The 16,704-nt window shown below is 43.1% G+C and overlaps 1 protein-coding gene across 1 annotated transcript in view; it reads right to left on the bottom strand.

Moving 5' to 3' along the window:
• The window catches only part of gpr158a (G protein-coupled receptor 158a), a gene marked incomplete at both ends in the record, with an annotated part of 134,254 nt that overhangs the window by 20,465 nt on the left and 97,085 nt on the right, over nucleotides 1-16,704 (bottom strand). Inside the window, one exon of the mRNA XM_080752296.1 lies at nucleotides 1,050-1,159. Within this exon, the coding sequence (XP_080608422.1) occupies nucleotides 1,050-1,159 (110 nt within the window). The remainder of the gene's footprint in view (nucleotides 1-1,049; nucleotides 1,160-16,704) is intronic.

Genomic DNA, 16,704 nt, shown 5'->3' with positions numbered 1-16,704 from the left:
CCTACATGTGCACCAGCAGAGCTCGCCTTATTATATCAGGTCGCGCTTGTTGTTGGTGACGTCACCAAGAATACTGGTCCCTGATTGGCTATTAAACACAAACAGATACGCCACGAACGCAGTACTTGCGCACTCTGCTGCCGCAAGTAATAAGGGTACCGAAGTCCCTGACGTCAATCCCACTACCCCTGGTTAACGGTGTTATTTGTTGTCCCATATCACGTCATATTAGAACTGTGTTCCAGAAATAAACAAACCACCCCAGTGATGTGGTCAGGTACAGTACAGTTATGTGTCTCTGTTGTTTTATGATATTAGCACTTTTTCACCATCAGTTGATGCTTCATATATCCATAATGTATATCACCTGGTTTGGCAGTGATTTCAGACTTTTCTGCTCAGCCGATCTACAAGATGACAACCTCGTTGATATGCTATATTGGGTGTACAGTAAGTGACATTTTCAAAATTTTACAGGACAGCTTTTCATTGATTGACGCTTAATTAACTATATTAAGTATAGATTGATTAAACATATTGTTTTCAATGAAATAATTACAATCAATGGAAAGCGGAGAATTTCACATACGCTTCAAGCCCTCACGCTGTTCTTGAAAAAAATAAATCTTTAATTTAATTTTACATTTATATTTTTGCCTATAATGACATGCCCAAAATAGGGATGCAGTTCAAAGTGGTTAATACAGCAGACCCCCACCCCCCATCTCCATCTCATTATCGGCTATTCATAATGATCTCACCCTCATGGGAATTAGGTGTATGATAGACTGTAATTGCATTTTAAGGAGATCACATGAAGTCTAATCCATGGGTCCCCATGTGCATGTGCAAGGCACACGTGTGTACTATGCGTGCATGCATGCATGGATGGTGCGTGTGTACCAGGGCGTCCAAAGCTAAATTAGCATACCATATACCGTATAGGCCTATATTTTTTAAAGGAACATTTTGAACTCAAATCTTTTAAATATTGTGTGTGTGTGTGTGTGTGTGTGTGTGTGTGTGTGTGTGTGTTTATATGTCATTACCTATATAACTTGAGAGTAACCGTCCCGTATACGGTAGCAAAGCCCAACAGCCGGACCCATCTCAGCAGGATACAACGGAACACACTGGGCTGGAAGTAGAGGATCACCACCTGGGAGAGGACAGGAGGAACATGATACGTAAGGGATAACGTCTGGCTCAGCGGTCGTTATCGAGAAATAAAAATCCCGACAGGCTGATAACCCCCGACGCAAAGCGGAAGGGGTTATCAGCCTGAAGGGATTTTTATTTCTTATTACACGGCTATCAATAAAATGTATAATTTGACAAAACTCAAAACAAAACAAAGTATTTCCTGGCTTGCTTACAGTAAAAGTGTTGCGCTATGGGTGTCCCCCTAGTGCAACACGGTCAGCGTCGGTCACCTTGGAAAACAAGGAAGTGTTGGTCAAATATAATCAATTTCCGGTTACTGCATTGTCTATTTCTCACTTCAAATATTTTTTTAAACATTTTTGAGAGCAACGTTTAGTTGTAAATGACACTGTGTGTTTGTTTACAAGTCTTTCATGTTAGATACGGCACAAAATTCACGCAGTGCAGCAGGTGCTCTGAGCTTTTCTATTAGACATCGGTCTGTATAGAACGGAACGGCCTGTTATCAAGAAATAACACACTGCGATTGACCAATCAGAATCAAGCATTCAACCAAGCCATGTAATAATGTATGAGAACAACCTGGGAGAGGAGAGGAGGAACATGGCATGAGAGTGGAACACATGGCATCGCATGTCATGTCTCTCATGCAGAAGTCAAATGAAACCATCGGGAAAACACATTTCACGGAACATATGGGACACGCAACAACAACTGGCTCACGCTAAAGGTCCCCAAATGAAGACTGAACTGGGAAAAACAGCCTTTTGTTTTAGTGCCCCAACCCCTTGGAATGAATAACCTACAGCTTAAATCAAAAATCAGTTCTCCCATACGGACAAATTAAAATCTGCAACTGTTTTTAAAATGTGTTGCATCACACATTGATGTGAATATCGAAGTGAAAATGAAATCGTACATGCGATCGTGATGTATCTCGACGACACTGCAAATGAGGGCAACCTCTATGTCCTTTCGAGAATAAATAAAGGTTTGAATGAATGAAGGATTTTTCATCTTGAGTTGTGTTTTTCATCTACACCCTTGCTGTGTGCTTCCATCTGCATGGTAAATGTGTTCTCTGGGCGTCATGGGACATTAAACACTCTCAAAACAGTGTGAAGTCATCCTGATTAAAATGTCGTCTGTTGGTGGCTCCAAATCCTTCAGTTTAGCACGTACCATACGGATGTCTGGATTTGTGCAGCTTCAGCTACAGTATGTACGTACAGTATCCCACAGACTTCCCACACCCATACTTTCTGATATGAACAATGAAGCCATCACAAACGTAATACTTTCAATGACAAAGACACTGATCACCCCGGTATCGGTACTTCGACTTCATGCCATCGGGGCGAAGATACAGAACCTTAGGAAAAGGTTAATTTTAGTGGAGTTATGTTTGGGGAGTTTTGTCCAAACTGCCCCGTCGATAGGATGGTTTTCCGCGTGTAGTGGGGACCTCTTGTATCGTCTTGGTGATATGTTGTTTTGTACTTTATGGTTATGTGTTTTTTTTACTGTTGTTTTTGAACAGACAAATAGACTAGAAATAAAGATTATACTCGAAGTATACATACTGGCGTCATCGATCAGACAATTTGCCAGCTAAATCCTTTCAGGGCCATTTGTCCACTCTCAGAGTTACCACAGTTTGTCCAGGGATCTTGGCAGATATTACAAGCTCACAACGCCTCGCAGCACAGGGCATAATGATTGGCAGTGCACAAAGGCATGGCAGCAGGCTGATTGCTTGGCCCTTGGAAGAGCTGCTTGCAGTATACTGTATACAGAATTGTGGTATGGCTGCTTGCTGTATTCTCGAGAATCGCTCATCCAATCAACTTCACACTCGACAATGAAATGGACCCTTGGGACCCCCTTGGGTCCTCCTCTGCTATGCTGTACACCCAGCAAGTGTGAAGTGGATCAAAATGAACAATTCTTGAGATATGTAAAAAGGACAGGCAGACAAACATGAACACACGCACGCACGTACACACATGTGCAAGCAGGCACGCACGCAGGTATGCACGGAGACACAGGCTGATCTTGCTCATCCTCCAGTCACAAGCTCATGCGTCCTCCAATTCATTCCAGTTATATCATACCATTTTATTATTTTTTTTAGCTTTCCTTATCCTTTGATTATAGTTGTTCTCAATTGCTTGAAACTCTCACCTCAAAACTCCACACCAGGTGCCAAGGCAATTGGCACCTGTGTTCACACAGAATGCATAATACTAAATGCATTTCTCATAGCATTTCTGCCACATTCCAGTCAAATGCCACATTTCCCTTTTGCATTGACCAAGTTGCTCATTGGGTAAAATCTAAATACTATTTTATGTACAATGAGCATTGTGTTTGTACAAAAGATGAGGCCAGCAATAGCATGATGGTTGATCATCACGGGTAACAGAGAACACACATGATGTCTATTCTATCCCAGAGATGCAAATTGTGAACACAATACTCACAAACGTACATTACACAAATGCTAAGGCTTACAGTGCACTGTTTCTTTCTACGTACGTAGAAAATGGAACAAGAAGCAGGTGTCATTCGGGGTCGTGCAAGAGGTGTGGGAGTGCGTGGTATAGTGAGGGAGACACGGGTTCAGGGGAGGAGGCAGGAAAAGGATGAATGTTCTATGAGATGAGCATTGACCATATAGTAAATCACAGCGTGAGCGTGGCTGAAGTAGTTTGACTAGTGTAACCTCAGCTGAACCAGTCCACTGTGGGATTGATAATACAATACAACAAACAAACAAAAAATAAGGCTATAGATGAAAATGTAATGAACATATATATTTTTTTTCTTTCTTTTGTCTGTGTGTCCATGATTTTATAACTATTGTTTTTGTTTGTTTTACATTGACAGCTAGACAATCTGTCCAGTGTTTTACTTGTGAGTTTCAGGTTTTATGCAATGATCAGAATGTGTGAATAATACATTTGTGACATTTTAGTATATGACGTGACAAGTGTCTTTTGCGCATGTAGTTATCATTTAGATTTTTATATAAGAAAATGGAGTTGTGGTACATTTTACTCTTTTGGGGATTGCACTTATTTTGGTAATCGAATTTCCGGAAAAGCATCCTATTGAGGAACTCAATTACTCAAGTTGAACTCGTACTGAAACTTGTATTGTTTCTCTCTCTCTCTCTCTCTCTCTCTCTCTCTCTCTCTCTCTGAGAGTAGAGAAGAAAGAGTTATTCCAATAGAGGTCACCAGACAGACCGGCTGTGGACAGCAGAGGACAAGTCTGTCTTGTCTCAGGGGCTCACCATGGGGAGTACACAATGTGTCAGAGAAACACATTTTTAATGAGCACAGTGTGCAAAGCTGTGCAAAGTCTAACTGCCTCTCTGCTTACTGGTTCAAACAGATGTCTAGGGTTCAGGCATGAAGGCACCGTGGTATGTTTTCCACTGAAAATAGTAATTAAAGCATTATCATTGTGTATAGCAATAAGGCATGGTAGGATATGGTAATTGCGACCGCAGGGAGCAGTTAGTGTGAAAACCTGCAGCAATTGTGTCACGCTGTCACACTGCCTGTTACTCTTGCCTGTCACACTGTCTGTAATGCTTGCCTGTAACGACACAAACACACACCTGAGTCAATACAGCCCTAGTCTCTGTGTATGTGTATGTTTACAGTGACTATTTTTTTTATTCTGTTGTTTCCCTGCGCACTGCGGTCGCTTCTTGCCCTTAAGGCGTCTTACTTGTTATATTGAATCAGAGTGATATGAGGTTTAATGGCCACAATGAAATACTGAGAAAGAAAGATGCAGGTCATTGCAAAGATGGAATAAATAGTGGAGTAAAACTAGTACCACTACTATTAGTGTGCACTCAATTTAGGGACCCATTAGTTTTCTTTTTGCCTCTGGGGGCACCACCTCCTTTTTTAGTGTGGAAACAGCAACTTGGTTTGGCTCCTCCCCTTTCATAGTCCACTTCCTCCCGGGTGCTTCTTATTCCTGCTAAAAACATAACTACATGTTTAGGGCAGTGGTACTGCAAACAGCAGAATGTGCCTTGAGAGATTAGTGTGCACTATACAGCAAAGATAGTGTCCTGTTTGATGCCACAAAACAACCACAGGACCTCAGTACTCAGGAAAAGTCTGTTTGAGCTAGCTTGATAGCTGGTTGTTTGAGAGATTTGTCAATGAGACAAAGCAGCTCATCCATGTTTACATAAAGATCTTGTGCTGAAATGGAAGCCCAACAAGCCTGCTGGGCAGACCAAACCCTGGCAGTCTTTCAAAACATTGTGGAGATAAAAATAAAAAAATACCCCCATGATAAAAGAAATAAACAACCAAGAACCAACATGTGAGGCAACGTAATTATCTGCCCATTGCAGATGTGCAGCGATTTCCCCTGTGGGATAGTTAATGCTAATCGGATTAGCTGAGGCATTAATATGTTCCCGCAGGCTCGGCTTGAAGACATGAGGATATTTTTCTACTTGCTACTGTAGGTTCAGTTCAGGGACAGGGACGGCCCCCCACAGGACACAGGGTGGCCCATATCCTCATCTGCTTTAAGCATCATCAACTGGCCAACAACTATACACAACTGTATTTCCATGTTGTTTTTTCCATCAAAGCCACTGTGACTATACTGTAGTGTAAATGGTAAAAGATGCAATTCTATAACGACTTTCTCCAAGGCACTTTACAATGATCATGCATTACATTCACCCAATGACACACACACAACACACACATTCATACACCGTGCATGGCGTAGGAAACCATACAAGTCACCAACCTGCTCAACAACTCTGGGGGAGCCCGGAATCGAACTGGGAACCTTCTATTTCCCCAAGCGGCCACTCGTGAGCCACTGCCGCTAGTACTGTGTTTGTACTGTAGACTGTGTGTTGTTGTGTGGTTCAGTGGAGTATCTAGTTTTTATGCAGGGATGGGATTGCAGGGATGGGATGCATTCAAAGATTCAAATACATTATTTGTCCCATACAGTATGTGTACAGTATACAGTGCAATGTTGGTGCGATACTCTCTGCCGGAATATCCTATATAGTACAAAATATAATACGTATGGTAATGTTTTTCCATGATTAGTACTTTATCAGTCAGTAATAAAGTGTAAAATGTTGTGTAGTAAATGACCATAGACTAGGATAAATATACACAGATATACTGTATATACCTGTAGATATAATAGTTACTGCTGATGTAGGATATATCTACAGCAGTGGTTTTCAACCCTTTCCATATCAAAGTCCATTATTTATTCTGCATTTGAGCCACATACCACCATTTGATGACATTTAGCCTCTCAGACCCAAAACGTTTTGGATATTATAATATATATAATATATAATATAATATTTTTGATGTAGTTGAAATAAGTTGGAAAAAGCAGAAAGTTTGCGCCCAACACAGCGAGGATACACAGTACATTTATTTTATTGTGTTTATGTCTATATAGAAGTGAGGTTGCAGATCAAGTGTGCCGTGCAGCAGTATGCCAGACAGGCTCTGAACAACTAGCTGACGCAGAACGGTCTCCACTGGGATGGATGGAGCACGGAACAATAAAAAAGAACGCTCTCCACTGGGATGGAGCAGGAGCACCACGGTACAGTAGAGAAAAAAACATACGCCATTGGGAAAACATGGTTCATTACACCCTTTTAGATGCGCTGCACACTAAGCAACAGAGTCTCTATCACACATGGATTTAACATTACCCTGGCTGCCCCTGTTGTTTGTAGGGAGATGGAGGGGAAAAAGTGATCATTAATTGTCTCCACCAGCCGAAGGCATGGGGGAGAGTATGTTTTCCCCTTCGTCCGTCCGTGTGTCCGTCCGTGCGTGCGTGCGTGCGTCCGTGTGTCCTCGCAGTTTGTGTGCACCTAATCTCAGTCGCCGTTGGCCCGGTCGCTGGCAAAGTGAGCACACACATTCCCTGGATGCCAATCTAGAACCTCTGCCCTAAATTTTTCAAATGGGCCTTTTCTAGCGCCACCTAGTGGCCGATGTCCGCAAAACACATTTCTGTGCACTACTCTTACAGATTTTGTCCAAAAATCCTACAAATCGGTAGGCATTATCTCGACAGTCATGTGATCAACACGGATGTGTCCGATTTTGCATATTCCATCCTGATTGGCTAAGATTGGCTTCCAAAGTTTGTAGGATTGAGCCGTTTTGAACAAAATGCCTCAAATTCCAAACGCAAAGTGCAATTATCATGAAATCGCGCACACACGTTTCCACTAGGTCGAGGAAGAAATGCCACTTCAAATTTTTGAAATCAGCCTCATGGTGGCGCTATAACAGGCCGATTTGTGGTTTTCTCCACCGATCAGTTTCAAACTTTGTAAGCGCACTCCCTAGAGGCCAAGGATAAACCTTTGCCCTGCATTTTTCACATCAGCCTTTTATAGCGCCACCTTTGGGCCGACTTATGTAAAACACATTTTTGGATATTTCTCCTTCAGATTTTCTCCAAAAATAACACAAATCAGTACACAGTATCTCTATAGTCATGTGATCAAGTCTGATCCGTCTGATATTTCATATTCCATCCTGATTGGCTAATATTAGCTTCCAAAGTTTGCAGGATTACTCCGTTTTTGAACAAAATGCTATGTCAAGGAACAAATGCTACCCTTTTCACATTGGCCTGTTATAGCGCCACCAGCAGGTAGACTTTAGCAAAATACATTTTTTGGAACACAATGCTTCAAATCATGCATGCAGCGTCCGATTGCCATGAAAGGTCTCTAAGGTGAAGAACATATGCCACCCTTTTTACATTGGCCTATTATACAGTAGCACCACCAGGATGCACGGCCTGGTGGAGACCTGTGCTCGGAAGAGCACTGCTTCTAGTTTTGTTTGTTTTCAGCACCACAGCACTGCTTTGGCACACACACTCCAAATGACAGTGGAAATGTGTAATAGTTATGAAGTTTTTTTTTTTGTTTTGTTTTTGCTGACACTTTAGGGCTCGAAAACACTACCCGACTTTTTGAGCCGATTATGCTGTCGCCGACCAATTTTGGCGCTCGCCGAAAAAAAACGCTGATCTGCCGCAAGATTGGGCTTTGCTCCCTGGGGTTTTACTCGCTGTGTGTGAAAAGCACTGCGAGAAGATCCATGCGCGATTCCAGCGCTCGCCGACATCTTCCCGAGCGTTTCTAGATATCTAGCAGCTTTGATATTTGGCTCTTTCACTCGCAGCGCATTCCTAGACTAGTGCGCGCTCGCCGCTCTCGCTCTGTCTGTCTGTCTCTCTGTCTCTCTCGCTCTCTGTGTCAAATGGAGACGCGCGGAGCGGAGAGAGAAAGGAAGGGAGAGAGAGAGCAGGGGCTGAGGGTTGAAGAATTTAACCTGAGGAGAGCTGGAGACTGGAGAGGGCATTATTATGCAGTGGTCCAGCGGTCCATAATAATAGTAATATTGTTGTTAAATAATAGTCTGCTTCATGACTTTCATCATAACAATACAGATGCTGTTTCATAGCAATATAAAACCAACGCATCTCACAATATGTTGATAAAACCACGCAGCAGCATGGCTGGTGTTATTATGAAAACATTGAACAGGTGCGGAGTACGCTCTGTGTGTGTGTGTGTGTGTGTGTGTGTGTGTGTGTGTGTGTGTGTGTGTGTGTGTGTGCGTGTGTGCGTGCGTGCGTGCGTGCGTGTGCGTGTGTGTGTGTCGCACGCACGAACGCACGCATGCAGCGAGAGAGGAAAATCATTAGCGCCCGCTTGTGCACAATTAGAATAAAAACAAATGTAATATTGGCTATGTATCGGGGATGCATCCTGGTGAAATATCTGGCAGTGTGTGACCCCTTGTCGGTGATCTGTCGGTGGTCAATCTTGTCGGCGAAAACCACAACAAGCCGATTTCAAGAAAGTCACTTGTGCAGTGTGAAATACTCGAATGATCTGATGACTCGCCGACCACGCAAAATCGTACAGTGTGTTCGAGCCCTTACCCAAAGTAGACAAGGCTTTATGCACATTATACCAGTAAGACGCCTAAGGGCGACAAGCGACCTCGCCCAGATCCCTGTCTGTAGAACCAGCCACACAGATATGGGCCGTCTTGGCCATATGGATTCTGTTAGTGTGGTATGTGGCCGATATGGCCTCCATATATGGGCATTCCGATATGAAGTACTGTTAGATATGGGCTTAATATTGATGACATCAGGGATCTCCATATATGGGCATAAAAGGGATTCTGTTCTCCTGACATCACAGTGATGTCAGAGCATGATGTCAGAGCGGCAAACCCATATAGACTGTAAAAAAGCGTACGTGGACAGACACAGACATGATGTGCCGTTTCTCATACCAACAAACAAATCATTATGTTGAAGGAATTGCCCTCTCTGTGTAGAAATCAAGCATCGAAAATAGCCGACCTCCAAGCTCACAACGTAGTATAAATCGTTATACTACATTATAAATCATTATACTACATTGGATCCCATGGATCTTTAAATTTGTTCAAAATTCATCAAATACACGCACAAACACACACGCACGCACGCGCGCGCACGCACACACACACACACACACACACACACACACACACACGCGCCAAGAAACCTCTTTTTAAGAATAAGATTGAAGAACGTACAAGAGACTCTGAAAAGCTTTGGGTAAGCTTTTTGGGCAACCCTGAAGTCCCGAAGTCATTATACGGACCACAGAAAAGATGATAATATTGGTCTACAGTATATAGGTCAATGGGTCCTTAACCGTCTAGTGTGGAAGAGAGCTTGAATGAGTTTTTCCACCACTATTGCAAATGATTTAGTTCACAAACTCAGTGGCCTTGTGGTTAGAGAGTATTCGCCCTGAGACTGGGAGGTTGGGGTTCGATCCCTGGCTGGGCCATAATTCCAAAGACAAAAAATGGGACCCAATGCCTGCTTGGTACTCAACATGAAGGGTTGGATTGTTCTAATGGTGTGATCTTGTAGATCAGCTAGGGTGACCATACGTCCTCTTTTGCCCGGACATGTCCTCTTTTAGGGGGCTGTCCGGCCTGTCCGGGGGGTTTTTATAAATTCCTTCAAATGTCCGGGGTTTCGCGCATATCACAGTTAAAGCACGGGCATTTACAATGCACGATGGTTCGTTTGGAAACACACTGTGAGAGGTGGGTTTCCACCCCTAACCCCGGAACGTGTATTATTCATACTACTCTCTGCCTGCGCTGCGATCCCTCCCTCCCTCAGCTGTCTCGCTTTCAGATCAGAGGCAGAGCAGCGCGAGCTCGGCAGCAGCAGCTCGCGCTGCTCAAGCCAAACGAACGAACTGCAAACGCAAATAATGCTGTTTCACTGATGAAATGCACAAAAAGTGCCAGTGACCAACAATGAGAAGCAGAGCGTTCTGTCAGCAAAGCTGGTACTCTTCTGTGTCCATTTAGGCATTTACAAATAAAAGTTCTTCTGCTTCAAGCCCATATCAACACTGCAAAGTAGCCTACAATTACAGTCTGTGCGAGGTGAGAGCTCTTCTGCTAACTAAATTGACAGAATCTTTTGTACAACCTTGTAAAGCAGAACGGCGGTTTGAATAATGGGCTACCTCTCTTTTATTTTGTTACAAAGCTGAACGTTCATACAGGAGTCAAAAGGCATACTTTATCAGTGGATCTCTCTAGCCTATTAATAGATTTGTAAAGGGAACCCCCTCAAAAATGAATACATAACTAATAACATAATTGAGCTGTAAACTAGTAATATAAATTATTTTGGGGTGAAAAAAAAGAATATATATATATATATATATATATATATATATATATGTCACGGTTTGTTAGAGAAACAGTACGGTCGAGAAACGGAGCACTCGCCGTGCTGCACGGGGTGGAACAAGCGGTCGCCACAACAACGTCCTCCAGGCGGAGCCGCTCGATTGTCCACGACATTGCAAGCGGCGCGAAGGCCAGCAGACCTTGGTCCTGCTCTTCGCCCCCGAGCGCCGCAGGCGCGAGTGGCCGCGAAGAGCGGGCCAGGGCCGCGCGAGTTACGAAGCCGTGGTGAATGCAATCGTTATATTTATGCCCAGGCCGTAAGGCCTGGGCAAGCTAGGCTAGACTAGGCTAGGCTAGGCTAGGCTAGGCTAGGCTAGTAAATAAAGAAAGAGAGTCGCAAACGAGTGACGTCAGCGCCTTCACTAGTGAATGGCTGTCGTCGCCATCTGGTGGTGATTGGTGTGTGGTGAACGACAAAACAAGCGCTCTTACAATGAACGTCCTGAGTTACCCAAACATACTGTAACATATATATACGGTGTACTGTATATATATATATGCCGGGTAGAGTGTCCTCTTTTTGGATTTTCAGAATATGGTCACCCTAAGATCAGCTATTTTCACAATTTTTGCCTCTTTCTGGTCTTTTTTCATTTCGTGGTTGTTGAAATCATTTCCATGACCCCCCTAGTCAACCTACTTCAGCTATGATTCGATCACAACACGGTCAATGATAATGTCCCGTATCACATAGCGTCATGTCCAGGTATACTGTACATCAAGCTGCCTCACAATAAAGAAACAGGAGATAGGCTCCTGCCCTATGACCACATGGCTCGGCAAGGCATACTTACATACAAAGGGATTTGGGAAAGAGCAGTTCTCTTTTATACAATGTGACCCTGAGCATACAACAAACTTTGGGTGCTTTGCGCAAAGATGTAGACCAGATGTAGGCCAGATGTGGCCAATGGGACCTTGGGCGTACAACAAACTTTGGACAAACAGACAAAGCCCGATGTTGGAGCTTAGCTCCTTCCAGGAGCACCGCTCAAACATTTGGGGTATCACAGAGATGGAACATGGAATGTCTGTACATTCTCACTGAGGATGCATGATACGCACGCACACACACACACACACACACACACACACACACACACACACACACACACACACACACACACACACGCTCGCGCCCACACACCATATTTCTCTGCATTATGTCCATCGGACAGCGTGGTTTCTGGGAAAAGGAAGGAGAACCCACGAACCTGCAGTAACCTTAATGCTGACCTCACCCCTCCCTGCTCGCTTGAACCCTTCATTAATAATCAATGCTAAGTGCTGCGTGCCTCGGACTCTCCCCTGTGGGACACTAGAAGGATCGGGTGTTAGCCGCTCTTGCATGCGTGTGCACGTCCAATCGTGTGTGTGTATGTGTGTGTGTGTGTGTGTGTGTGTGTGTGTGTGTGTGTGTGTGTGTGTGTGTGTGTGTGTGTGTGTGTGTGTGTGTGTGTGTGTGTGTGGAGGGGGGGTAGAGAATACCTTTTTAATGGACATCGATATCAAGGAGTCCATTATCAGCATACACACATAGTACTTTTCAGTTTTGCCGTGCCCTCCCTTTTACAGCATGAGTATAGTGTTTTGAAAAAACGCTGAGTCAGCCCCCCCCCCACACACACACACACACACACACACACACACACACACACACACACTCCAGAGGGTTAAGGTCATCTGAGCTTACAGTAACTTAGACTGCTACGGTCTAAGGGTCGTGAGCACACATATTTATAGAACTCTCGGCCACCCTCCCCAGAGCCTGGTCTGTTTGTAGTGATGTGTCGTTCATGAGTGATTCGTTCTTAACACAGCGGGTGCCCACGAGGTGTCTATGCGACAATTTCTTTGATGTCGCTGGAGGCCCACGACGCGTTGGACGCGTTTACTGTAATTACAGTATAACTTTATATCTCACCGTTAGGTCGGGGCTACGCCTGGATGTAGCCCATTAGCCGCTAGTCGCTTCGAGTCGACGCTGAGAGCATCGCGCGGCCGTTTTTCTCCGTATACTCCAATGCATTTCCCCATCTTTAAAGCCCTTTATCTCCGATGTTTGTTTTATGGCTAAAACTGTGGCCGCGTGCGGCAAAATGTCCAAATTTTGATCGGCAGTGAACAGCTATGATCAACAATAGCCCATACAGTAAGTTACACAATAACATCCTGTCTGCGCTCATGTGACCAAGTGACGTCATCACGCATGCATTGACGCAACAGGGCCTCGTATTCTTCTATGGAAGTGCTATGGGGGCACTCAGAGGGGATGACTGGCGCCACCTGGTGGGCAGTCGATGTGTTAAGAATCGAATCGAATTAGCGAGACTCGTGAACGATTCGTTCAAATCCCTGAAATGTGGCATTCACACTTTCGTTCACACCCCCGCCCCCTCCCCCTAATAGCCCCCGGCACACAGAGTTTTCATATTTGAAAATGTACTAGTTACTTTGCAGATATAAATTATAATATTATAAAATATACACAAACCACTTAGCCTTATTTTATACCTTGGCTATTTGAAAATAGCCGATCTACAAGCTCACAAGCGTCGTGGGCTTGTAGATCTGCTATTTCCAAACATTTGATGCCAACACTTTCATACTTTTACTCAAGTACATTTTGAATTCCGGACTTTTACTTGTAACTTGTATAATTCTATATGGCAATATTGATGCTTCTACTTAAGTAAAATATGTGAGTACTTTTTCAACCACTGGACATAAGTAGGATCCGGTGGGAGCTGTATTATAGTGCAAACAGAACAACATGTTCTTCACCCACATTGCCATGCATCTGTGAAACACATTACACAATTTAACCACTTAACCCATTAAGACCTGAAAAATACCTAAAAATGACTTCTCCTAATGGTTTTCTGAAAAAAAGAAAAACATATGTTTCTTTATCTGTGGTGCTCAAAGTTTTTAATGTCAAGGACCCCTAGAATTATATGTATTTGACCGCAAACGCCCATCTCAAAATATTTTGTTCCAGGGACCCCCCAGAAGCAAAGATTTGAGTTAAAAATGTTCACTTTAAAATAATATATATTCAAAGATTTGCACAGATTCTCATGGTTCCGAAAATAGCAGAATACGTGCTCACGTTGAGAGCTTGTAGATCAGCTATTTATGGCTATTTATAGAGGGCGTGGGTCAAGGATAGACCCTTGGGACCCCCGTTTCACCACCACCAGTAAATAGTAAAGTATGCCAATATTGTACTCTAGTGCTGGAGGTATTATAGTTGTTGCCAGAACGCCATTAACATTAATCATTTAATATGATTGCTTGTGTCAAAGTCATTCTGTATCAGGGTACTCATAATAGCCGGGTCCCAGTCACCCAAAATGTGAGATGACCTGTGATGTCATGCCGTTGCAATGCGATGCATTGTGAGCTTGTAGATCTGCTATTTTCAAAATATTTGTATACATTTGAAAACGTGAAATGAGACATTCTGCATTAAGAGTACTTTTACTTTTGGTACTTTAAAGGACCGGTTCACCTCTGGGACAACCAGATCTTATTTTATTGTAGTTTGGGACACGATCAACACAATCCTGAGTTTTTTAGTTCAATCTGTGTTTTTAGATTTAGTATTTCAGCATGCTACAACTGGTCATATGATGCTTTGTAGCATGATATTGCATCATTTAATGCATCATATGATGCAAAATGCATCATATGATGCTTTGTAGCATGCTGGAATACTAAAATATCTAAAAACACAGATTGAACTCAAAACATAACTCAGGATTGTGTTGATCGTGTCCCAAACAACAATACAATAAGATCTGGTTGTCCCAGAGGTGAACCAGTCCTTTAAGTCCATTATGATACCAATTACCAATACTTTTGTACGTTGTACTTTTAGAGGTCAATGTTGAATTCCAGACTTTTACTTGCAACAGAGTATTTCTACATTGCACTGTAGACGATATGTAACTACTGTATGTACTGTAAATGTGATTATCCTCACTGTCGGTCAGAAAACCTTGTATCTCCAAGTTTCAAATTCAAATTGGCTATTTTCACTATTTTAAATCATTTTTAAAATGACACACGAACGGTTTTTGGACTTACAGTACAGGGTTTTCACCCGACAACAATGTTATATTGCTACTGTCAATGAAACATGGCTTTTTCTTGTACGGTACCAGCTTCAAGCAAAGTGAAAAATGTAGGTTTTTGGGGGGACTATGATGTCATGGTGAGTACTGGGGAACAGGGGAACACCTCCAAAACCACGTAACAGTTGCACGGCTGCCGCAGCGCTGGCAGGAGAGCAATAAGTCGACGGCAACGGCATTAAGCGGAAATAACTACAACCACAAAACACTGACCTTCTCACTTTGCACAAACACTTCAGCATGTGTCATGCAGGCCAACGCAGCCAGTGGGAACACCACCAAATAAAACCACCCCCCACGTACTGTAGGTGAAGCACAGTGTGTACACACACACACACACACACACCCACACACACACACACACACACACACACACACACAACACACACACACACACACACCACACACACACACACACACACACACACACACACACACACACACCACACCAGGTAATTTTGTGCTAGAATGCGCTTGATAATTAGCTATTGCTTTGGGGCAACACAGGTGCTATTCAACAAATTACACCTTGGTTACAAAGGAGGGGGGGGGGGGGGGGGGAGGAGTAGAGTGGGTGGGATTCTTTAATTAGAATGACACCGCCAGCACAAAAGAGCAAACAGGTTTTTTGTAATTGACTCGTAATGTGAGGATAATAAACATGTAGATGTGGTGGAGAGAGGGCACCGGGGATCAATACACGGTCTGATTGATCCCCTGGCAAGACCCCGTTCCTATCAAGGTCAGGGTCTAACAAGGTATTGATCACTTAGTTGTGAAATGAGTTCAACACAACAACAGTAGATGGTAAAAAAAGCTAAAAGCTGACTGATGTGTTGTTCCACCTTTTCCTAAATCCTCTTTCCTCGTTTCTCATCTCTACTCTCAAAACATATGCTTGAATTATTTTGAACAGCATGAAAAGTGAAAAGTATGACATGTGCATGCATGTCCCGCCTGACACCAACGGGTGTCTGTCAGAACAAACTTCCTATATCTTGCATGCGTACAAGTGGGTAAATATGTCTTTTTACACACAATAATCCTATTCCCAATTCAATTCAATTTCCCAAGATGCAATGCAATCTTTCATGGACAGATGTGACTCATGGGGCTCGTAGTGTTACTGTAAATAGTAATAAAGAAATTGACGGCTTATTGTGTCTAAAAATATATATTTAGCCACTTCTACGCATGACCCCACCCACTGAAATTAAAATTGCTAAACGTGCTAAAACAATAGAACGAAGTAAATGAAAACATTTTAACACTCACCTTTTCTTTTCTATTACAATCTAAAATTGTACTTTAAAACCTTTTGCGTCCTTTCGTAAAAACGCCCTACTTAATCGTACAGCTTAACACAAAAGCATCAAAGGTAACAGATCTGCAGGCTCAAAACGCTTTTCGAGCTAGTCGATCTGCTTTTGCTATTTTTGAATGTGAATCCTGAAAAGTAACAGCTTGGAGGTTTCTAACAGACAGAGATGACATGACACTATGTACTGTAAATATGTCAGGGGGTCAGGTTTCTATTTTCACAAATGCAAGCTTTT

The sequence above is a fragment of the Nannobrachium achirus genome, assembly GCF_963921795.1.
Source record: "Nannobrachium achirus genome assembly, chromosome: 21".
Lineage (NCBI taxonomy): Eukaryota > Metazoa > Chordata > Actinopteri > Myctophiformes > Myctophidae > Nannobrachium > Nannobrachium achirus.
The sequence above is the reverse complement of the archived record's forward strand: the minus strand, read 5'-3'. Positions and strand labels throughout refer to the sequence as shown.